The sequence below is a fragment of the Cricetulus griseus genome, chromosome 2, assembly GCF_003668045.3.
Source record: "Cricetulus griseus strain 17A/GY chromosome 2, alternate assembly CriGri-PICRH-1.0, whole genome shotgun sequence".
In the NCBI taxonomy this organism is placed as follows: Eukaryota; Metazoa; Chordata; class Mammalia; order Rodentia; family Cricetidae; genus Cricetulus; species Cricetulus griseus.
This window is the reverse complement of record NC_048595.1, coordinates 412,674,770-412,697,776: the sequence shown is the minus strand read 5'-3', so window position 1 is coordinate 412,697,776 and position 23,007 is coordinate 412,674,770. Positions and strand designations below refer to the sequence as shown.

The window sequence follows — 23,007 nt, the reverse complement described above, 5'->3', positions numbered from 1 at the left end:
ACTTTGTTTCTTGTTGCATATTAGTATTTAGGACAGTGCTGGTATGTAGCTGAATGGAATATATTTTTGAGTGAGTAAACACACCAGAGCTCCCCCTAGAAAAGTGGGCTGGAGGGGGTTGGGAGCATGTACTGCTCTTGAAGAGGACCTGAGTTTGGTTCCCAGCACCCATGTTGTGTGGCTCGTAACTGCCTATAATATCACTTCTAGGGATCCTACACCTTTGTCTACATGGACACTTAGGTGTGCACACTCACACACAGACACAGACACACCATCAAAGATATCATTAAAATTAGAAATAAAGATTTAATAAAAGAGAGAAACGTATTTTATAGAAGGGGGCATGGATGCTTGAGAAGAAGGGTTGATATGCTATGCAGGAAGGGTGGAGTGGGGCACCCCTGTTTCTAGCAGTCAAGAAACTGCCCCCAAAACAGGGGGCAAAGAAAGGAATGAGGCAGATGCTATTTCCAGTCAGTATAGTGAAGTTCCTAGAAGAACATGGCAGAGGCTCAGCAAAGCTGAATGGCCTGAGCAACCAACAGGGACACATTCCATATCACAGTGATGAAAATAACGGGTGGGATAATATTTAAAATGGCCCACTTAAGGCTTGGGGAAGGTCAGTCAGGGCTGGGAGGAAGTAGGTTTCTGGATCCTAGCCAACACTTCTCCAATTTGACATGTCACCTAAAGGATATGGTAGATTTACAAAGTTGAGTTTATAGCCGAATGTTTTTGTTTTGTTTTGTTTTTTGTTTGTTTGTTTGTTTTGAGACAGGGTTTCCCTGTATAGCTTTGGAGCCTATCCTGGAACTAACTCTTGTAGACCAGGCTGGTCTTGAACTCACAGAGATCTGTTTGCCTCTGCCTCCCAAATCCTGGGATTAAAGGCGTGCACCACCACCACTTGGCTCTATAACTGGATATGTTTAAACAAGCACATAAAATACCCAAGGTGTCTTACCAGGAGTTCTGGGGGAAATATGAGCTCCTGGGTCGGGTCCAAGGGCTGGAACTCTTCTTTTGAAAATAGCTCTGTGCATATCTTTCAAGAAGAAAGAAGCAGATGGCTGTGTCAATTCAGCTTAACTGGAGAGAGCACTGGAATTCTTGAAGAAATTAGGCAAGATTTTTTCCCCGGTGCAGGGAACTCACTGGAGCCCAACAACTTAAAAGAGGAATGTTGAGTGCCAGTGAGAGGCTAATTAGCCACTAATATGATACCAAAGGAAAGAATGTCATTAACTCTTATAGAGAGCATCCTGGGAAATGCCAAGACATCTGTGAAAACCATCAAATGTTAAAGAGGTTTGGGGACTTTCACTGTGCCTACTGTCCCCTCCTTAGCCAGTCACAGTTCACAACCTAAAGCTCTGGGGAAGTCCTTAGTTTTAGGGGAAATGCCTCTAAACATCTTTCTGGGTAAACACACACAGAACTACCATTTATTGAGTGCATTTACACATGTTAATGTTATTTAACCTTAATAACAATTGTATAAAGGAAGTTATAATGTCCATTTTGCCCACCAGGAAATGAAAGCAGAGCAGAAATCGACCCATCTGCCATCCTGCCTTACTGACATCTGCCTTAGCTTTGATGGAACCTTGTTGCCAGGAAACATACTCGAGATAAGGGAACTGGACTGTGGGGTGTGGGGTGCAGGGGGGTGCCGGTGACTGGAGAAGAGGGGACAGACATTGGGGGTTGACAGGTCTGGTTCGCTCTTGCATTCCCACCAGCGGCCTTTCCACTGAAAAGGCTCTTAACCTTTCTAGAAAGTAAATGGAGATAATTTTTATTTTGGAGGGTAATTGTGATAATTAGATGAAATGCCCTGACATTTGCCATTTACCCCACCTCGTCTTTTTTTTTTTCTCTCTCTCTTTAAGGCCTTGTGAGGTTCCAGAAAGAACACATAGTTGTTCCTTTTAAAGGCACTTTGTAGGGCTGCAGAATGAACATCTAACCAGCTGTTTTTTTGTTTTGTTTTGTTTTTTTTTTTTCATGAGAATTAGCACGGGCAGTCCTTGGGGGCAATGATTTAGTTCTAAAACTTAGAAAAAAAAGATTTCTCCTGAGAATTAAAGTGCCAAACAATGAATCAGCACTGAGAAATGAAAAGTTCTAAATAGGTTCTAGGCCAAGCCGTAACAGCTGTCCGAATGGAAGATGACCAGAGAATAAAGGGAAGGGCATGTCATAGGCAGACATGGAGCCATGTGGCAGAGATGCCCTGGTGAGCTGCTGTGTCTCTCTCAGCACACAGCCTTCTCCACAGAATTCCACATTTTACTATGTGCTACTGTAAGAAAAACATGACATTTTACCTTTTAATTGTGTTTCTCCTTATGAGCAAATACCGAGGTGTATTCTCATTTAAATACAACTATAGTCATTTGGCTTAATGTAAGTCAAGTGGTACCCAAAGCTCAATTGATGCTCAAAATTAAATACCCAAGTCTTCTGGGCTGGGAATGGACTTTGGATGTGTACTGACTCTACCACGTTTTGATTTTTTTGTGAGTCATTATGGGGGTGTGTATCTCACCTCCTTGGGGGTAACACCCCTTTATTCCACTGTACATCTTCTTTAGACTAAAAAAGCAAGTGTCAGTGAGAGGTGAGTGTGGACAAGTAGGTCCACAGGTCACAGGCACAGAGAAAGAGGATGAGGGGCAGTTTCTCCAGGCCTGCTCTGAGCTCTTTCACAGTATTGTGCCTAAGTCACAAAGATCCCCAGAGACCACTAGGAAGACAGACCCACCAAACTGCAAAAGCAAGGTTTTAATTGTTCATCCAACCGTGACAGGGACCCCGTCTGGCTAGTCGACGCAACCTCCAGAGGGAGTGAAGTTCCCTGTCTACTGCTAGGTTTTAAAGACAAAAGCTACAGTAGAGATGGGTTGGTTTCTAATTGGTTGACATTTGGGAACAATTAGGAGAATTTCTCAAAGTCATATTTTGGCATGAAATACCTGTGTGCCAATTATTTTCATTGGTCAGTGCTGAGAGGGAACATTTTGTGGTTTCTATGGCTTTGTTTTGTTACTTGCAGGTGGCTTGTTGTACATAGATACCAATAATTTTCAAAACTGTATCTTGGAGACTACAGGGGAGGTTTTGGTCTCCCCTGGAGTTTCTTTTGTGGCCAAACAGTTCCCAGGAACCAAGTACCTAGGAGGCTAGGGGAGTCTGGAGTTTCTTTGTGTTCAGGTTTAGCCCTAGGTTCCCGGAGGCCAGAGGATCTGGAGTTTCCTTGTGTCAGAGGCCTACATGTCTTTTCTGTAGCCTGTCATGGTTGCTAAAGTAGGGACTGAGTGAGGGTCTGGTTCCTTCATTCCTAGAAGTGAAGCCTTTTAGTTTAATTTACCCCTTTCACACAGCATATGGGGTGAATAGTTAGGATCTCATTAACCTCTCTACTTGACCCTGTGAGGACACACCCAGTAATGGATCTTTTGAAAATGAGGATCTTTCAGACGGTAAGGCGAGAGCTGGAGCGCTGAGCTGGACTTCTAGGTGGCTGCCATCATCTCATCCTTAGCTTCCCGAATGGTAGTGCTATGGGACAGAGTCTCAGCTCAGGGACAGAGGATGGCTGTGTGAGCAGGGGCAGCTTTAGACCTCTGTTTCTAACCGAGGAGGTGACTCGTCCCTCATGAGGTAGATGTTTTTTTCTGCCATCTAAGAGGTTTTTGTTTTTCTTTTGTTCCAGTCTTTCAGACTATGAGGGGGAAAATCAGGCTGTTGTCTTTGTATGAACACTATGCAAAGGGCCTGGTTCCTGGTGAACCATGACAGGCTAAATAAAAGACTCAACATGTGCTTGCCTGACTTTGCCTCTCCTCCCAGTCACTAGGAGGTCAGATACCCTCCTCCTGGCAAGGAACCAATCAGAAGTTAGCTGGCAGGGCTGTGCTTTATGATACAAGTACACAACAGTGACTCACAGAGCATAGCAACCACCCTGAGAGAGCCTATAGGCCCTAACAACCAGTTGACCAATCAATACAGGACAAGTCTCCCAAGCCCGGAAGTGCACCAATCCTGAGACTGTTGCATACCCCTAGACACTCCCCTTGCTCTACCCAATATATTCCCCACCTCGTGGTTTCTTGGGGTCCTTCTCCAAGCATCTCCCTCGATGAATGGATGAAGGGCCTGAGCTAATAGGGTTAGCTCAATAAACAACAACAATAAAAGACTCTCTGTTTTTGCATTGAAATGGGTCTCTTGGTGATTTTGGGGTTTCACAATTTGGGCACTACACTGGAAGTACCTGGGAAGTGTGAACACTGGGTAAAGAGCCTGGTTCCTGGAAGTACTTGGGAAGTGTGAGCACTGTGCAAAGAGCCTGGTTCCTGGAAGTTCCTGGGAAGGCTGCAAACAAAGCAGGTTCCGGGGGTGGGGGGGTGGGGGAGTTCCTCAAACACACAGGCTCAGTTACAAAGCTGGGTCAGCATTAAGAAGCACATAGAGAGAATATAACAGAGGGACTCACATCACTTTTGACTCCAAGTGAACCGTCTTCCTTCTGATCCAAGCAGCATTTTCCTGTTCCTTTCTGCTGACAATCACTTCGCTCCTGAGAACATGGAGTGCTTTATATGAACAATCTTTGACAGGCAAATAAGGATGTGCCTTGCAGGTTTGAAAGTGGCTCTGAAGCCACTTTCTACTTAGAGGGATAACACAAGGCTGCTCTTCCTTTGCTTCATTTATTTTTGTAAAGTAACATGAAATATATACCATATAAACATGATATATAAAACCACACAATGTACAGAAGTCTAACAGAAGCAATCAGTGCTCAGTTCCTCCAGCATTTTATATTTGGGGTTGAATTATATTTATATTTTACATTTCTATAGAGTACTCAGTAGATGAACATCTGAGTTATTTTAGGGTAATTTCCAGTGGTCAGATACATTTGTATGGCATTTTCCAGGGCAACCATAGCACAGCCACTGTAGCACATACAATGTCTGGAACATTGCTCATTATAATTCACATGGAACCTTTAGAAAGAGGAAAACAAAATGCAAAGGGGAAAATTGCTTGGATGAGCTGACAGCAGTTTTTAAAGCCGTTCCCATTTGCAGCTCTTCAACTTCCATTTCTTGCAAACCCCTCCTTTTATCTCCTTCCGGGTGGTTTCTCCCGCCTTGCAGAGCCCTTCCCCCCACTGTCTTTCTTGCTGTTTTGAGCTGCCACTTGCTAGCTCTGCCCAAGGAACAAATGCAGCTGGCCGAGCAAGCAGCCCTTCCCCCTTCTAACTCTAACTCTTAGGATGGATGAGTCAATGGTGGCTGAAGAAAGCTGGGCCTCTTTGGGCTCAGCAGGCAATAAAAAACCTTAGGCATCCCATCTGGGGCTGGATATTACTTGCCCAGGAAAGTATCATGAGACTGCCTGGCTGGCTGGCTACAGGGTGAGATATTGGAACTCATTTTTGGCTTTATCTCCAGATCTGTGTGCCAGGAGAGGCAGATACTTACATCTTTAGGGAAAGGAGTTGATTTAGCCTGTTTGCTGGTATTTCATGCATGCTCTCCCACTTACAGCAGCAATTTGCTGGCTTTACAGTCTGTTAATTTCACTTTTTAGTGTGTCTACTCTGGCTCCCTCATGTGACAATCAAAATCTGGGATACACATGCCCAGAATACCTGCCTGACTTTAGGGACATGGGCCATAGGTCTGTCTCTACTATGTGTGGAACTGAGGTAAGAATATAAACAGGAATCTTTACTCATGACTTCTGATTTCTCTTCCTACATGACTCTGCAGGGGCCTCAAAGGCCCATGTGAATACCCAACCCCAGTGTCCACTCTCTCCACCAGGAGCTGCTCATTGACCATCTAAGACCTTCCCTTGATCATCTTGGGAAAGGCCTAAAGGTGGAGTTGAAGCCCTATATAGAGGATGATCCAGAAAATGATGGGCATATCACCTTACTCCTATGGACTCCTGAGAGGAGTGGAATAAGGACCACAGAGGGCTCCTCTGAGATATTGTTAGACCCCCGAAAAACTCAAGTATCCGGGGTCTCAGGCCAGGTTCGCGGTCACCCCAATCACCAGGCGGATTCGAGAGCTTGCTGCAAACTGCACGAGGCTTTATTGTAATTTAACGAACTAACCCCATGTTAGCTCGGGTCTTTCACCCACCCGCCATGGCAGACGGCTAGAAAAAGACGGCTCCTAGGGTCTCCCAAAAGATCTTATAGGGCAGCGTAAGGGGAGTGTCTAGGGGTACGCACAGGCTTACGATTGGTGTGCCTCCAGGCTTGGAGGGCTTGCCCTGTGTTGATTGGTCAACTGGTTGTTATGGCTCATAGGCCCTCCCAGGGTGGTTGCTATGCTCTCTACGTCATTGTCGTGCGCTTGTCCGTAAAGCACACCCAGGGTCGTAAAGCATAGCGCCACCAGCTAACTTCCGATTGGCTCCTTGTCATGAGACAGGCATCTGACTTTCTAGTGACTAACTTCTGATGGGTTCCTTGTCACGAGACAGGCATCTGACCTCTACGTGACCAAGGCAGGTTTATGGCAAGCATGTGTTCGGCTGTAATGGCTGCCAAAAGGGAAGCCGGTTCCTTCAATATAAGGTGCTTTTCCTTCTGTCTAAAGCCTTCTGCTCAGGCTGGAGAGAGAGCTCAGCAGTTAAGAGCACTGACTGCTCTTCCAGAGGTCCTCAGTTCAATTCCCACAGCAACCACAGGGTGGCTCGCAACCATCCATAATGAGATCTTGTGCCCTCTTCTGGCGTGCAGGCGTACATACGGGCAGAACAATATGTACCTAATAAATAAATCTTTAAAGTCTCCTGCCCATATCCATCCCATTCTCAGCAGAGGGTCATTAGACACGCCACTTTGAGTGTCTGTCAAATGCTATTCATAGTGTCCACAACATTAGTAAATTATTAGTTGAATTCTTACTAACTGCCATGCAAGCCTCATTTGATTTTTCTCAGAGAAGCACCCCCCACTCTGGGAGGCTACTCCCTGTATTCTTAGAGTGGATTTTGGCTTCTACTCTACAATTTCAGCTTCTTTATTTGTTCATGAATTCCCAGTTGGTTGGGTGCTTGGAAGGAACCTTTTTCACTGAAGCACACCATTGATTGACTCCAAGTGTTTGCAGGCATCATCTTGCCTGCTTTGGAGCGATGCCTTGCTCAACTGACTTCCCTGTATGGATCTAGACTACATCAAAGGTGGATGTAATGCTCACCTGGTTTTCAGGAAGTATTAGCAACTCTAGTGAGTACCCCATCCCCCAACATGACTTACTTTGTCTGTCTTACAGTTGGTTGTGATGGTCTTACAAACCTCATTCTTGTGTTTCCAGCTTTGACTGACCGCTCATTCTTACTCTGTAGAACATGTCTCTAGTCACCCATTCTTGTGTACTCACCATACAGAAGGTCCTGCCACTCTCCAGAATTGGCCGATACCCAGTGCAGCGGCAGAGGTTACCTGATTAGAGGAGAAGCATGGCTGTGAGCTTCTTGTTTTTTGTTCTATTGGCTTAGTTTTTAGATTATTTATGTATTCATTTATTTATGGGTATGTGTGCATGTCTGGGTATAAATGTCCTTGGAGGCAAGAAGAAGTTGTTGGATTTCTTGGGGCTGGAGTTATAGGTGGTTGTAAAACACCCAGTGTTGGTGCTGAGAACGGAACTCCGGTCCTCTGGAAGAGCAGCAAGCACTCTTAATGACTGAGTCGTATCTCCAGCCACTCCACTGGCTTCTTTTAAAAGTTGAAATAGATCTAGTAGATTTTCTTTTCAGTGTTGGGGAATAGAACTCAGGGCCTTGAACATGCTAGAATAACATTCTGCTTCTAAGCTATGACTCTAGCCCTGATGTCTAGCTATTGACAGTAACTGTATTTCAAGTTACGTTAGACAGTTGGATCCTAAAACAGAAAATTCAAGCAATTCCAAAGGAGCCACTAGACAAACAAAGTGCCTGTCAAGTGTGCCCCTCAGTGATTCTTAGGTCACTGCACCAGACTCACCTGAATAGATTTGCTAAGAGCATGAATATGACTCTCTTTTGAGCTTGAACATCTGGAGACAGGCCCAAGAACCTCAAATGAAGAGGCCAGTCACAGCATAGTCAGGTCAATAGTTTGCCCCCAGACGTAATGCTTCCAGAACTGCATGAGAATTTGCTGGGTTTTATGATGGCCAGTTTGTTGTGCTTTGTTTGGGTAGTCGCCTGAAATTGATTGATTCTGGCCCTTGGGAAGTGGGTGGTGAGAGGGGAGAGAGAGAGAGAGAGAGAGAGAGAGAGAGAGAGAGAGAGAGAGAGAGAGAGAGAGAAGCCCGGTGGACCCCTGTGCTGTGTGTGGGGAGGATTTGACATCTTTTGCTGTGTCTGCACAGACTATTTCAGAGATAACTCTGGCCTGGGACTTGAGCAGAGCTGGGATGATGCTGGGGATGGCATGGGCAAGCTCTAAGTACCTTTTTCTTCTGCCTGACTCCTGTGTCAGACTTACCCCCCAGGGCTTCCATGAGTTGTTCCTCTGAGGGCTGTGGGTGGTTCCTGAGCAGTGTGTACATGGACATTACCATCCCGGGCGTGCAGAATCCACACTGGGTACCGTGGCTCTTGGCAATTCTCTCCTGGAAGGATACACTTGTGGTCACAGCCCTGTCCTCTTGCTGCCACAAGCTCTCTCCAGGGTCCACAGCCTGGGCCCTTCTTGTGGCAGGACTCACTTTCTCAGCAAATGTGCCCCACCCCTGTGTTCTGTTCTGTATTTCCCTTTCTTAGGCATCCCAAAGGTATCGATTCAGAAGCCACATCTCATCATTTTAATTACTTCTTAGGGTCAAATACTCTGATCCTTCTATTTGGGAATTAGCAGTGTGTAGCCTGTACTCCCCACGAGAATAGCTCTCCAGGAATCAGTAATTATTAGGAGGCTGTGGGAATGTTTCAAAGCTGGTTTTCTTGAACACCCACATCTTTCACTGCTCAGTTCTCACAGGAGGCTGTGTGGTTTTGATGACTTGGAGAGCATTGCTGATCCCAATGCTTCTTTAATGTTTTCTCTAGTGGCTTAAAGGGAGTGCAGCTTCCAGAGCCTGAGGACTTTGGTCTCTGTTATTTAAAGTGTAGTCCATGGTCTGGAAGAACTGTTTTCTTCTGGGAAACGGGAGGGAGTGCAGGACTCAGGACCCTGCTCCAAACTTCATGACTCAGAATCTGAATTTTTAGCAAGTTCCTGGTGACTCTTAGGAACCCCAAAGCTTGGGTGGCTTGGCTCTAGGTTTAGAATATAATGCCTGGGATTCCAGTGTGTTGACTTTGCTGTGAGCATCTTATATGACTTCCTAGAAGACTTGAGGAGACTCTTCTGGGTCCCTCATCTCTGCTGCACTCTTTGGGGCTGACCTTCATGTGGTTAAACTAAGAGACCCTTGGGATGCTCCTGTCTAAAAAGAATGAGTGTGGGTTGATCTGGCTGTGACTCCCCAAACTCCTGTGACAATGGCAGTGGAATCAATACCAACACTCTGTCAATAGCTATAGTCCCAGCCCCCTCAGAGGCATTTATGCTATAGCTTGTGTTCAATATCTGCTCCAGCCTATAGTGCAATAGGCATCAGACAGTGTTTTTAGAATCTTGATATTATTTAAGTAGAAAAAGTAATGATAGATGACCATTTAATGAAATGACTTAAGTTTTCTGAAGTCACTGAGTGGATGTTATCATTCTGATCATCAAGAGTTCAAAGCTCCCCATGTCTGGTCATGACTGGAAGGTGGAGGTGACACAGTCTGCACAGCATTTGGTGAAATGAAGTCAGAGTGAGAGGATCAGGATGTGCACTTACCTGCACGGGGTGCAGCCTGGTTTTGATGCTTCCTACACCTTCCACAGTGGTGACAGCAGTCCCGTGCAGGGAGCACAGGGGCACCAGGCATGCCATGACAGAGAAGTGTCTTTGTATGAGAAACACAGAAAACCAAGTGAAGTGACATAGTTCTGTCCCATGGAGAAATGGGAACTATGAAGGGTGGCAGAGACCCTCCCGAGTCTATGACTGACGATTGGGGGACTGTAGGGGTGAGGACTTATTTGGGGGACTGCCGGGGTGAGAGATCTGAGGAATTCAGAGCCCCCTCTGCTCACTCTATGCTACCTGTGAGAACTGGATCCTTAATGTGAACCTGGACACCCTGAACTTCAGAAAATCTTTAAGGTCTTAAAGATAGATCTACCCAGGAGCAGTGACAATGGCCCTGTGTCACCAGAAGGGTGGCTGGACTTTTATTAGTCTTTGTTACAGCAATGACCTCATCACAAACATGATGCGATGTGCCCATGTCGACACATTCTGGATTCATTCCCTTGTTAATTTAGGCTTTCTGAGTGAAGTCATTTAACAGTGCGGGGTGATCTATGTTCTGAAGCAGTCTTGATATGGACCAATGATGTAGATGGAGTCTAAGCTCTAGAATCTGACTCTTAAAGGGTGAGCAAGGCTCAGGGCCTTGCTCTGCAAGATTGGTCCAGTTCTAGAACAAAGAGAGCATTAGCTTCCAGGCCAGAAAATATGGGTTCAAGGTGTAGATCAACAGGCTATTGGTTCTATAGCTTTGAATACAAGTAGGAAATGAACAGTTGGCTTGTCTTGGTTCTTAACTTGGAGTATACAATGAGCCTTGGTACCCCAAAAGTGATGTGCAGAGGGCAATTATCATTATCAGATCAGAGGGCTTACAGCATTTGTGGGGATTTTCTGTGGTATCTAAGAAGGCGAAACTCCAAGGATCTGGTCTTTTTTAGTTATATGGTAGAAGAGAAGTAAGGCAGAGACCTAGTTACTGAACCTTGGGTAGCTACCTTGTCTTCTTGGACACCGGGTCATGCTTAGACACCATCACAGTGCAAGCCCCACAGCCTCCAGTTCCGCAGGCATACTTGGTTCCTGTGAGGCGTACTGGAAAGGGAGAAGTCAAGGAAAAGTTGCAAAGTGACATTTTGCCTCTGAGATACCTGCCTCCCTAAGGTGTCACTAGTGTGAAAGGTGTCATGGGGTAGACACAGTCTGAGAAGCCATTTGATTGGAGTGTGGCCCTGGACATATTAGCCCATTCTGGCTTGTTTCCCTTTGGGGAGAGGGAGGAGTGATACCTACATCCCCGTCGCAGGCTCACTATAAGCATCTTGTGAGGTTTAAGGTGAAACTCCTTCGACAAACCCTATTTCATTATAGGGTATCCTTAGTCTTCTTCTGGCTCTAATCATGTAACCAGGGGAGAACTATTTTTTTTAAGATTTATTTATTTATTATGTATATAGTGTGCTGCATGTATCCCTGCAGACCAGAAAAGAGCACCCGATCTCATTACAGATGGTTGTGAGCCACCCTGTGGTTGTTGGGAACTGAATTCAGAACCTCTGCAAGAGCAGCCAGTCAAGGCATTGGTACCTAGCCTTCCTCTGGCTGCATCACATCTGAATATGGATGATGGCTCTCTAGGTCTCATTCATATCCTTGCCTTCAGGCTCTAACTCTTTCCAAGTAATCCCAAAGCTGGGCTCTGCCTTGGCTCTGTCTCTATACTTACTCTTCTTCCTAACTGTGTTTCCACAAAGTTATTTGATCAGCTGTGATTAAAATATAAATGAGACATTAAACTCATCGATTCCTTGCTAGTGTTTGCCTTTTGTTTTTGTTTTTTTCTAATGGGGTCATTGGTTCATAACTTCAAATGCAGATCAGAGGGTTATATAAGTGAAGAGGATCCTGGGTGAGAAACTGAGATCCTGAGCCTCCTTTCATGGACAGTCCTCAGCCAGCTCCAAGCACAACCGCTGTGTGAAGGGTTTGCCACCTCTGCATTTGCCCAACAAAGTCTTGATTGGCTAAAACACAAAATGTCCTCATTTTCAAATATTGACAGCTAATGAGAAACCAAACAAAAGTTGTTCAGAGGCCAATCTCATCAATATGTTATTCCTATCATTTAGTTTCATTATTTATATTTTGGCTTCCCTGAGCAATCAATCAGGTTTACTAATTAAAATACGTTTATCCTTATGAAGATCTGTGATCCAGGATATAAGATGGTGGGGGCAAATCTGGTGTAAGAAAATAGATTTAAAGTAAAGAAATCTTTCTCCTTCTCATAGTCAATCCTTAGATCTGAGAATATGGTTTTGTAAAGGGCAGGTCACAGGCAACCGGAGTCTCTATTACATAACACCCCTGTGGCAGAGCTGAAACAAACCCCTTAGCTTCTATTTCATGCTATTCAATCACACATAAGCAATGATGGGAACCTTTCTCCTCTCTAAACTAGCCCAATTAACCTGATATTCTTCAAGGCACTGCCAAAAGCAAAGGGCTGGCTGGATCTTGATCACCTCTCATAGCCACAGAGGCTCAAGTTATTAAATTCTGTAAGGCATGCATAGACATGGCTGAGATTTCAATCAAAAGGATCCAGTTCTTTCTCAGGAAGGCCAGCAGAGTGACTTCCGGGTCCACATTCTTCTCCATCACCTGCGTTGGAACAGGAGAGGTTATGGGATTGAATGGATGACTCAGTAGGATGTCTGTAGTGGCCTGCTTGATCTGTGTGATGTAGGAGGTGGGATGTTGAAGCCCAGACTGCTCTGAGAGGAAACGGTGTTCATTTACAGGGCAGGTGCCTCCCGTGGTCAGTGTAGCAATGGGCTTTTCTGTGGGGCAGGAGCCAGGAGCCACTGTGGTGTGATGATATCTTGGGACTTGCACTCTGCATTTTCCACATTTTCTCTGCCATCTGACCTCGTGGAACCTCCCAGCTGAGTCTTTGGAAGTGTTCTAAACTTGGACTGTGTTTGTTTAGAGCGGGTCCCATAGGGAGGAAAGCTGGACGGGACATTCTGCCATCTCTGGGATAGCTGCGGGAAACATTGATGACCTCAGGGCTCTAGAGTTTGCCACAGAAACTCACTGGGGAAAGTTACTGTTATATTGGAGAGCCTCTGGGGCCTTCTGGTGAGCCTTGATACCCTGCTCAAGACCTGGAATGGCTCTAGTGGGACATCAGATTTCTCCCATCTCTTCATTTGGAAAGTGGGGTGTTAATACCAAAAGTCACCCGGGGAACTTTGTTGTTTTCTTTTTCCTATTTGCATCACTTTGCTTTGCCTTGGGATGTCATGTGAACATGTCTTGTCACTCTACTGCGTGACAGGAATGTGGAATGTCATAGGACAGAAAAAGAAGGTTCAGTGGGCCAACACTAGCAGCTCACTTTTTCTTCAGAAGGGAGACACTCACTTTTACACAACTCAAAGACTAGAAATCTATGGGAAGATGCTTCTGAGGTGAGAACCATTCACTCATTCCCTGGGGCTGGGGGAGGTGCCTCATCAATGGAACAATAAAACCTCTCCTCTGTGGCCCTCACTCTCACCTCAGGCCCTTTAAAAACAGCCCCACCCCCTACAAACTAGCCACAGACTCCCACCATGGACTTTTCTTCCCCCTTCCATCCCATCTGTAGACTTATTCTCTGTTCTGGCTACAGCCATGTCACTATGGGTTCATAATTTGATCTGGGCTGACAGAGGAAGGAACCCCCTCTGGCTTTTGGGTCTCCAAATGGAAAAGCCATTTATTTATTTTTATTATTTTTTATGTTTTGTTTTTATTTAAATTAGAAACAAGCTTCTTTTACTTGTCAATCCCAGTTCCCTCTCCCTCCCCCTCCCCTGCCTCCCACCGGTCCCCTATCCCATCCCCTCTCTGCTCCCCAGGGAGGGTGAGGCCTTCCATGGGGGAATCTTCAAAGTCTGTCATATCATTTGGAGCAGGGCCTAGACCCTCCCGAGTGTGTCTAGGCTGAGAGAGTATCCCTCTATGTGGAGAGGGCCCCCAAAGTTCATTTGTGTACTAAGGGTAAATACTGATCCACTACCAGAGGCCCCATAGATTGTCCAGACCTCCAAACTGACCTCGTTCAGGGGGTCTGGAACAGTCTTATGCTGGTTTCCCAGCTATCAGTCTGGGGTCCATGAGCAACTCCTTGTTCAGGTCAGCTGGAAAAAGTCATTTATAACTCAGCTCATGAGTGATGGCTGTAGAAGGGTGTGGCAGTGGCTGCCTGAGGAGGCTACAGTCAGGAGGGAATGTGTGCAGGACAGTGAGGAGCTCTCCAGGGCTCTGGGTGCTACCTTGGGCTGGCTCCTGAGGTGGGGTAGACATGACTGAGTCCTGGTTAGGTTTGTAGGTCAGAGGTTTGAAAGGCTCCTGGAGGGAGGTAAGGAGACTCCATAAAAGCTATGTGTTCTTGGAGGGCAGAAGGGAGCTAATGACAAGAAGGGCCTGGTCACTCTAAAAGTAGCCATTGTCCTGTGTGAGGGGGTGGTGAGGCCAGGGAGTAGGCTCTCAGGGAGTAGCAACTGAGAGGCTCTGTTCTTGTCCATGTATTCCTGGAGAACAGTCTGAAACCCAGGGAAAGAGGGGCCTCCAGGCTGACTGCACTTCTATTTCAACACTCTTATATAGTGGGGACTCCACAGAGCAACAGTTCTCAAATTGCGGGCCATGACCCCTGGGGGAGGGTGGTCTAATGACCCTTTCACAGGGGTTGTCTAAGACAATTGGAAAACACAGATACTTACATTACAATGCATGCAGCAAAATTACAGTTATGAAGTAACAACAAAACAATTTTATGCTTGGGGTCACCACAACATGAGAAACTGTATTAAAGGGTCACAGCGTTAGGAAGGTTGAGAACCATTGCCATAGAGAAATTGATTTGATGAATAGAAAAACAAAGACAGATCCATTTCCCTTTAAAAACTTCTGGAGTTTGAACCTGGAACTGAGTTACAGGGTGAACTGCTTCCTGACCAATGGCAGGAGGAGCTTCCTTCGCATTTTTTTTTTTTACAGCAGCTGTGGGAAGCAGATGCTGCAGGAGGACTAGGAGCTCATGGAGGTAAAGTTATTTGCATCAGGTTATATAATAAAGGGCAGTGCGGTGTGCGTTGACTGACAGCACCGGGGCTGTGCAGAGTCCAGGGCTCTCCTATCTCTTCCCATTGCCAGGACCCAAGTGTTGACTGAACGAAGAAAAGTCAAGTCAGGATGGGTTCCTGAACTGGGCTTCTTGTCCCGGACTGGGAGCCTCAGTCCAGATTCCTCAGAGCACCCTGGAGCCAGGGGTGTCCTGCTGCAAGCCACAGCGCTAACTCTACCCATTACTTACCTTCTTCCCGTTCACAAAGAACACCAGCTCATCTGAGCTCTGGGGTGGGCAAGGCATGGCTCTGGTGAGTAAGTTTGGCCTCCTGGTTCTAGGAGGGAGTACTTTCTGATACCAGCTACAGAAGTGAGCAGAAAGGGTCGAATTTCTAGAATTCTCGTGAGTAGAAGCAGGCAGCCTGGAGTCCCAGCAGGGATAGCTGGGGGTACAGGGTTTTGCTTCCTGGTTTTTTAAAGTCCAGAGACCTGTGTGGCCTCTTCTAATCCATGACTCACCTCCCACCAATCCTGGCTTTGAAGTTGGCTCAGAATACAGCCTATACCTCCTCTGGCTTTGTCTGAAATCTGAGAGCATCGTGTGAAATCCACACACAACCTCCTAAACTGAAACCCACTCTGCAACTGCTTCAACCCAGCACCCCCGCCTCAATCCCTCATGGCTTCGACCCTTCTCAGAAAGCTAGCAGTAGGCTTCCAAGACCCTCGCACTGCACTTTCCCCAGCTTGTTTCTTGTTCTTTTGGATTAAAGGGTGGCACATTTAGGAAAGCATTTAGGAAAAGAAAGCATTCAGATGATTCTAGTTGAGGTGAATGTGTGGGGTGTCACATACACTTGGCCCCTCTACGCCCTTCCTGCTTCTTCTCTCTACTCAAGATTACTCTATGGGAAAAGCGTGGTCCCTTGAAGATGTACTGAGGCCAGTGGAGACAAGGCTGGCACTTTGTGTCTCAGAAGCAACTGGTAGCTAAGCCAAGTGTCCTGGTGTGAAACAACACTAAGTGTACAGACAGCCTGAGATGAGAAGACACCAGGCTCACACAAAAACCCTTCAGCTATGCATCCACCTATAGAATCAGGCTGTTTTCATTGGCTAACTAAAGTGATAATCTAGGCTTGCTGTATATAAGTAAAGCAAGTAGCAGCTTCCATGGTCTGGTTTTGGGAGAGCTGAAGAGTCTTCTCTTTTCTAGAACATCCTTCATGATATCATGAGCCCCAGCGTCATCATTAGAGTAAAATCTTGATGCTAAGATGGATGTTCACTGTGTGACATGGCTTCAGTCCAGAAGCACCCAGATCCCCTGGGCATGGCTAACTGAGAATCTTCCTCCTCAGTCTATTCCCATGTGGCTTCCTTCAGTCACTGAGTCATTCCAGAGAACACACCCAATTGAATGTGGCTGTCGGCTGTCACAGTTCTTGACAAGTTTAAAGGCTAGCTCTTCAAGATTCCCAGTTTACGTAGACACCTGGGTGTATATATGAGGGTGAATCATATATATTAAGAAATTGCTGAACAAATTGGGGTAAGATTTTGGGAGGGGAAGCAGAGATCTCTGTGGATTAGATAGGGCCTCTAGGCCGGCTGTTTGGCCATGTCCTGCTGCTCAGAAATCCCTGATAGCTCTCTGAGGCCTGGGATATAAGATACAAACTCAGTAAATGTGCTAAGCCCCACTCTCCCCAAGCCTGCTTCTGTTTCTGGACTCAGAAGTTCTTGTTCTGGGGAAAAAGTCTTCCCAAGCCAGCCCAAGCACTCAGCAGCCCCTTTCTGCTTAAAGCTGGCATTCCCCTACTTAGACTCTTCCAATGGCTTCCCATTACATTTACCAAAACTCCATGTGCTTGACACAGGAAGCCTATGGACAGGCCCACTCACCTCTTTACCACTGTCCCTCATCCATGTTCTTTGCCATGTTGGCTCTTTTCCTGCTTGTGGAGTATGCTGAACTCTTTTCTGACCCAGGGCTTTGGTGTATCTTGTTCACTGTGGCTCAACTTCTCTCTCAGGGTTTGGCATGGCTGGTATCTTCTTGTTATTTGGGACTGAACATTTCCTGATCACCTAGTAGCACCCTTGTCACTAGGGGTCTGTCAAACTGTTTTGCTTCATGGACATGGACAACATTCTTTGTTCCCACTGCTGTTGTTCCTCCTTTTCTTTTTCCTCCTCCTTTTAACAAAGTCTCACTGTGTAGTCCTGCTGTCCTGGAATTCCCTGTGTAGACCAGACTGGCCTCAAACTCACACAGACATGGCTGCCTCTCCCTCCAGAATGCTGGGATTGAAGATGTGGTCTACTATGCTGGCTCTCTTGTTGCTTCTTAACATGGTTACTGTGCACGTTTTTTTTTTTTTTTTTTTTTTTGCTTTTCCCACTCGAATGGAAGCTCCAGGAAGGCAGGAATGTCATGTCCAGTTCTCCACCAGGTCCCCAGGGCCTATGAAGTAAGTCTTAGATGACTGGAGAAGGTTCCCCCACACCTGCAATGATTACAGACTTCTTTCTCCTGCCTCTACTTGGTTGCTCCCACTCTCCCATCTGTTTGCTACTAGAACAGAGGGGAATTCCTGAGGAAGAGACAGTAAGCCTGAAAGGTGATGGGAGTGGGTCCCTGAGGACTGAGAATAGAGGAGGCACGCTGGGGAGGAGGAGCCATGGAGACATATGCCCTTCCTATGGACATTTTTGTTTAAGGAGAAACAGTGCAGGGGTTACTTTAAGGGTTCGCACTGTTCTGCACCTTACTTTCCCTTTCGGGTGAGGGCAATTTGTATCTGTAAAGAACACAGGATTGACATGCCTGGGAGTTCCCAAACTGCCGGTAGCAGAAGCACACATGTCGAGGTGCTCCAAAAATACTTATTGCAATAAGCCGCCCAAGGCCAGGCATTTGGAGGAGAAAACAGCTTTGTGCACTAAAGTTGGATTAAAGTGTTAGATTCTGGTGATATGGAAGCACTCTGTCAGGTAAACAAATGTATTAATTTCTGGGAAACTGAAAACTGACCTAAATTCTCTAGAGAGGTGTTTTTCAAGCAAAGAAAACTTTTGTCTGCATGAACTCTTTGGCTGTAAACAGATTGGGGGAAATGGTGCTGCTGCAGCCAGAGGACCCACCAGGTGAGGCCTGCAAGCCTCTGGCTTTCACCCTGCCACAAGTCCCCACTCTTAGGTCTTATTCAAGACAATGGGACAAAGCAACCACTTTTTTTTCATACTTAAAAAAAAATCTTTAAATCTCTTATTCCTTGACAATTTCATACATGTGCACAATGTATCTCTATCCCAACTTCCCTCTCTACTCCCCCCAACTCTGCTCTTAATACCACCCTTCCCACTTTCATGTCCTTAAGTTTAAAAAATTTCATAGCCCATTAAGTCCAATTAGAGATACTGGAATATTGAGTGGTCTTGTTCTCTTGATCTTATGTAGATCGTGTGCAGGTATGTAACCATAACAGCTGTGAGTTCATGAGTCTAATGCCCGAGTCCTGTTCAGAACACAGCATTTCATAGCATTCTACTTCCTTTTCTGAGATGTTCCCTGGGCCTCATGGGAGGGGTTTGATATAGATGTCCCGTTTAAGGCCAAACAGCCAAACATCACTTATTTTCTACATTTTGACCAGTTAATAGTCTCTGCATTAACTGCTGCCCAACACAGAAAGGGAATACTAATCTATGAAAACAAACATAAACATTAATTTAGTAAAGTAATAGTAGTAGGTTCCCTCCTAGGGCCTATGATATCTGGAGTCATGGGATTTTGACCAGGTTTACTTACAGGACTAGGCATGAATTCCCTCCCGAGGAACATGCCTCAGATTGAATGAGAAAGTAGTTGGTTACCCCTCTAACCTTCATGCCACTATTACACTCCTGGGCACATCCTACCTTGCAGGTCTGTATTGTAGTGTTTAAAGTTCACTGATGTCTCTTACCATCAATGACTTCCCAAGGGCCTATATATCACCTTTTGGCACTGTGGAAACTAGACTGCAATGGGGAAATTTTGAAGTCAGTTTGAATTGGACTTCTCTATGTAATGTGTCCTATAATTCTCAAAAGGAAGACTGTGTGTGTGTTGGGGACTGAACCCAGAACCTCATATGAGGCAAGTGCTTTGCTACACAGTTATTTTCTAGACCTAAATGTCCTCACTTTTAAATGGATTATTCTATTTGGTGAGTGAAACATCTCTATTGACCCAGGTACTTGAATGTGTGCTATAAAAAAGGTACTGTGATTCATATCAAAGGATCCTATATTATAGTTTGACTGTGACATGTCCCCCACAGTTCATGTGTTTAAGTCTTGGATCCCCTCTATGGCAGCATTATTGAGGGGATTGGATAATAAGAACTCTAACTTCCTGAAAGGGTTAACCAATTCATGGCTAAATGGTAATTTAAATAGCTAAGTTATTAGGAGGTGTGACCTGGCTGGAGAAAGTAGGTCACTGGAGCCATGACTAATGTGTATAACTTTATCTCATCCCTAGTCTCTCTCTCTTCCTCTTCCTCCCCTCCTTTCTCTCCCATCTATTCTTCTTTCCCTCTTTTATCTCCTCTCTTGCTTACCCATAATCCTTCCTACTTTTGTGTTCTCAGCTTCCTGGCTATCATGAGGTGAGCAGTTTTCTGTACTGTGTTTTCCTCTTATGATGGCCTGCCTCGCCAGCCTGGAAGCAACTAGGTCAAATGACTGAAACATCAGAAACTGAGTTTAGATAGGTTTGACCTCATGGTTGTTTTTCTCAGGTACTTTGTCATAGTCACAGAAAGCTGACTGACATACCCTGTCAGCCAATAAAGAAATTAATCTTCTATTTGGGTGTGGGGAGTAATAAATCTTGCTTGCTGATGTAAATGGAAAAGTACTGGCTTTCTTGTGTTTTGAACTCTTTAAAATCCAAATATAGAGCTAGGGATGTAGGTCAGTGGAAGAGTTCCTGCCCCACATGCTCGAGGCTCTGGGTTCAATCCCCAAGATGGCCCTTAACAGAACCAAAACAGAAAAGTGGGACGTAAAACCCAGAGGTGGGACACAGACAGACAGACTGAAGATATATGTGTTTAGAACTGTGAGATCTTCAGTAGATCATTAAAAGCCGTTGACCAAGACCTTTTGTTCTCAACCTTTATGAGTATGAGGTCCCTTCCTTTCTTCTCCCTGATTGAACTTCTGTCTCTGCTGAAGCAGGTGGTAAGCTGGTGGAATGTCTACATATCAGCACGCCATACACCTGGAATCTGGAGAAAACCTTGGTCCTTGGGGCATGAAGAGAAAGTTCAAGTTTAGTATGAATAGGAGGTCAGGAGTACCACAGGTTGGACTGACTTTTTCTTGCCCTCGAGTCTGGGTATGGGGAGTTAGAAGATCTTTGAAGCTGGCAGGTCTCTTCCATTTGCCTCAGTAGGGCTTCTGTTGTGCTGGGGGTGGGTGGGACAGATTTGGATCAGGGTCACTTTGTTTTTGTGTCTTGTGGCTTGTGTCTCATAAGGTATTTCAATAAATGAGCTGGAGCCCAGTGAGCTGACATGTTAGAAAAATTAAGTGAGTTGAACTATGTTTTCAACTATGTTTTATTTGTGAATTGGGTCATCATTAGATATAGCAAATGAAGATGAAGTTATGCTGGAGTAGAGTATCCCCCAAGTCCAGTGATTGGTGCCATATAAGGGAAGTAAGATTTGGAGTCAAATATACATGGAATGAAGATGGCCATGTGAAGGTGGGAGGCAGAGATTGGAATGATGGGCTTACAAGACACAGAATGCCAGGGTTGCTGGCAACTACCATGGCTGGGGGGATGAGAGGAAGAACAGTTCCCCAGAGCCTTTAGAGGAAGCATGGCCCTGATAATGACTTGATTTTTGGACTTCTAGCTTTCACAGTTGTGAAAGGACACATTTGTTGTTCTAGTCATTCAGTGCTGCCCCAGAGTACTGCTACAGACCCATAGCCAGAGAGAGAATATTCAAAGTAGATGGAACGCAATCTCAGCCAGAGTTGTTGGAGGAAATGCCTGTCAACTTGAGTATAAAAAGGGCATTAAACTGATGTCCCCTGCCCCCCCAATACTTCTAGAGAAGAACAGATCAGGTGGTAGACCAGATTAGTAGATCAGGACTAGTAGATCACATTGGAAAGCAAACTACCATCTAGAGTAGTATCATTTTCTTCAATAGGCAATGTACTATCTATTCATCCCGTGAGAGATTGTCCTCCACAGTGACTGGGAATGACTGGACCTTTCTCGATGTGGGGGCCTTCGAGAGTCCCCTCAAGGAGTTTCCCAGTTGTAACAGGTTTCCTTGCATGTCTTTGGTCGATCTATATTCATCAGTCCAATGCCTACTCTTCCCACATCTCCTACATAACCCAGAAGGCAGAGGCCTTCTATATGAGACATTGTTGGAATTTCCTTGCCTACAATTCCTCTTAGTATGTCCTATTCTGCCACATTTGAAACATCTAGGTTCCTGGTACCTTCTTGGCTCTCTTGGGATTGCTCTTCCTACCCAAGTTCCTGTTTGATTACAGTGATAGCATCTGGCCTCTTGGTGCCTATTTTGACCTTTGTAAGTTACTTCTCCATCCCAAGCTCCTGAATCATTACCTTGAGAACATCTAACCTAATGGTGTCTCTTTAAACCTTTTGAGATTGCATCTCTTACCCAAGCTTCTGTATCTTGCATATTATAGTCGAGGTTAGCTGTATGCAAAATCCATTCTTCCAGTGGCGCTGATCTGATCTTTAAAGGCAAAAGTATTCTTTTACATATCGGGTTTGCATTTTCATAACCTATAGAGTATATGATCACTTTTCTAGTTTCTGGATCTATTACCTGTAATTCTACTGCTCTGGTTAGTCTTTGTAAAAAGTCTTGAAACTGTTCCGTTTGTCCCTGTTCTATCTTCGTATAGGTTTCTACTCTTTATCCTGGTTCATGTATCTTGTCCCAGGCATTTAAGGCTGCTGTCCTGCATAAGGACAATGTATGCTCATCATATCCAGCCTGGATCTGTGGGTTAGCATAAAGACCCTTGCCTAGAATCTTATCTAGGGGAGCTTCATAACCTCTCTTTATGCCTTGAAGCTCAAGGGCTTTTTCTTCCTCCCTCCACAGAGCTCTCCACTGTATCTGAGACAAATTTTCGAGTCCAGTTGATACTAGGCATTCCCAATCCATGGGCATCACCCTATTAAAGGTCACCCATGAGTTTAATAATTCTTTCACATAAGGACTATGAAGACCATATGAAACAACTGACTCCTTAATTCTCTTACGGTCTTTCATTTGTATGAGTTCCCACTGATATGCCATCTGACCATGTGGATGCTTTTTAGATGTTGGTTTTTCTGTCATAATTGCTGGGAACACCATTGATGTATGCATAGACAACCTTAGGAAAGTTTTCCTGATGTTTGAATGGAGTAGGTGCATCAGATTGGGAGTAATTTGATTCTGTGTCATCCATAGTCTGTAACCTGGCAACCATAGTCTCATGTGAGATTGAATTTCATGAGTCATGTTAGATTCTAAGACTTTCACAGAATCAGTAAGTTTCTTTATTTCTACATCTACATATGCTTCTAAATCTTTAATGTTCTCATCCTTAGACAGTATCTGAATGGCATGTAAACTGCCTTTGAAATACCCAATCCTAGACTTCAGCTTTTCATCTAGACTCCAGCTTTTCATCTGTGGCCTTGCTACATCACTCTGACCATGCCCAAGTGTGTGTGGTCTGCATCGCCTGTGCCAGCCCCCAAGTGGGCGTGGCCAGCATTTCCCCCTACAGGAAAAGGCCTCAAGCCTGCCTCTCCTGGGCTCTCTCCCTTGGGGACAGAGGCAGGATACAGCTTCTTCCCTGTTCTATGGCTGATGACCATGGAGTAGGATGTAAACTGCACTGTTTAATTCCTTTTCTTCTTTACCTGGGTGTCACGAGTCACCCTTCTTTC

At 45.3% G+C, this 23,007-nt stretch overlaps 1 protein-coding gene across 1 annotated transcript in view; it reads right to left on the bottom strand.

Moving 5' to 3' along the window:
• LOC100759157 (aldehyde oxidase 2) overlaps positions 1-15,309 on the bottom strand; it is an 84,950-nt gene extending 69,641 nt beyond the window's left edge. Inside the window, exons 1-8 of the mRNA NM_001292060.1 lie at positions 15,253-15,309; positions 12,491-12,548; positions 10,883-10,979; positions 9,870-9,978; positions 8,525-8,651; positions 7,431-7,492; positions 4,511-4,594; positions 971-1,051 (exon numbers count right to left, since the gene is read on the bottom strand). Of these exons, the coding sequence (NP_001278989.1) occupies positions 971-1,051; positions 4,511-4,594; positions 7,431-7,492; positions 8,525-8,651; positions 9,870-9,978; positions 10,883-10,979; positions 12,491-12,548; positions 15,253-15,309 (675 nt within the window). The remainder of the gene's footprint in view (positions 1-970; positions 1,052-4,510; positions 4,595-7,430; positions 7,493-8,524; positions 8,652-9,869; positions 9,979-10,882; positions 10,980-12,490; positions 12,549-15,252) is intronic.
• Between the last annotated feature and the right edge of the window lie 7,698 nt (positions 15,310-23,007).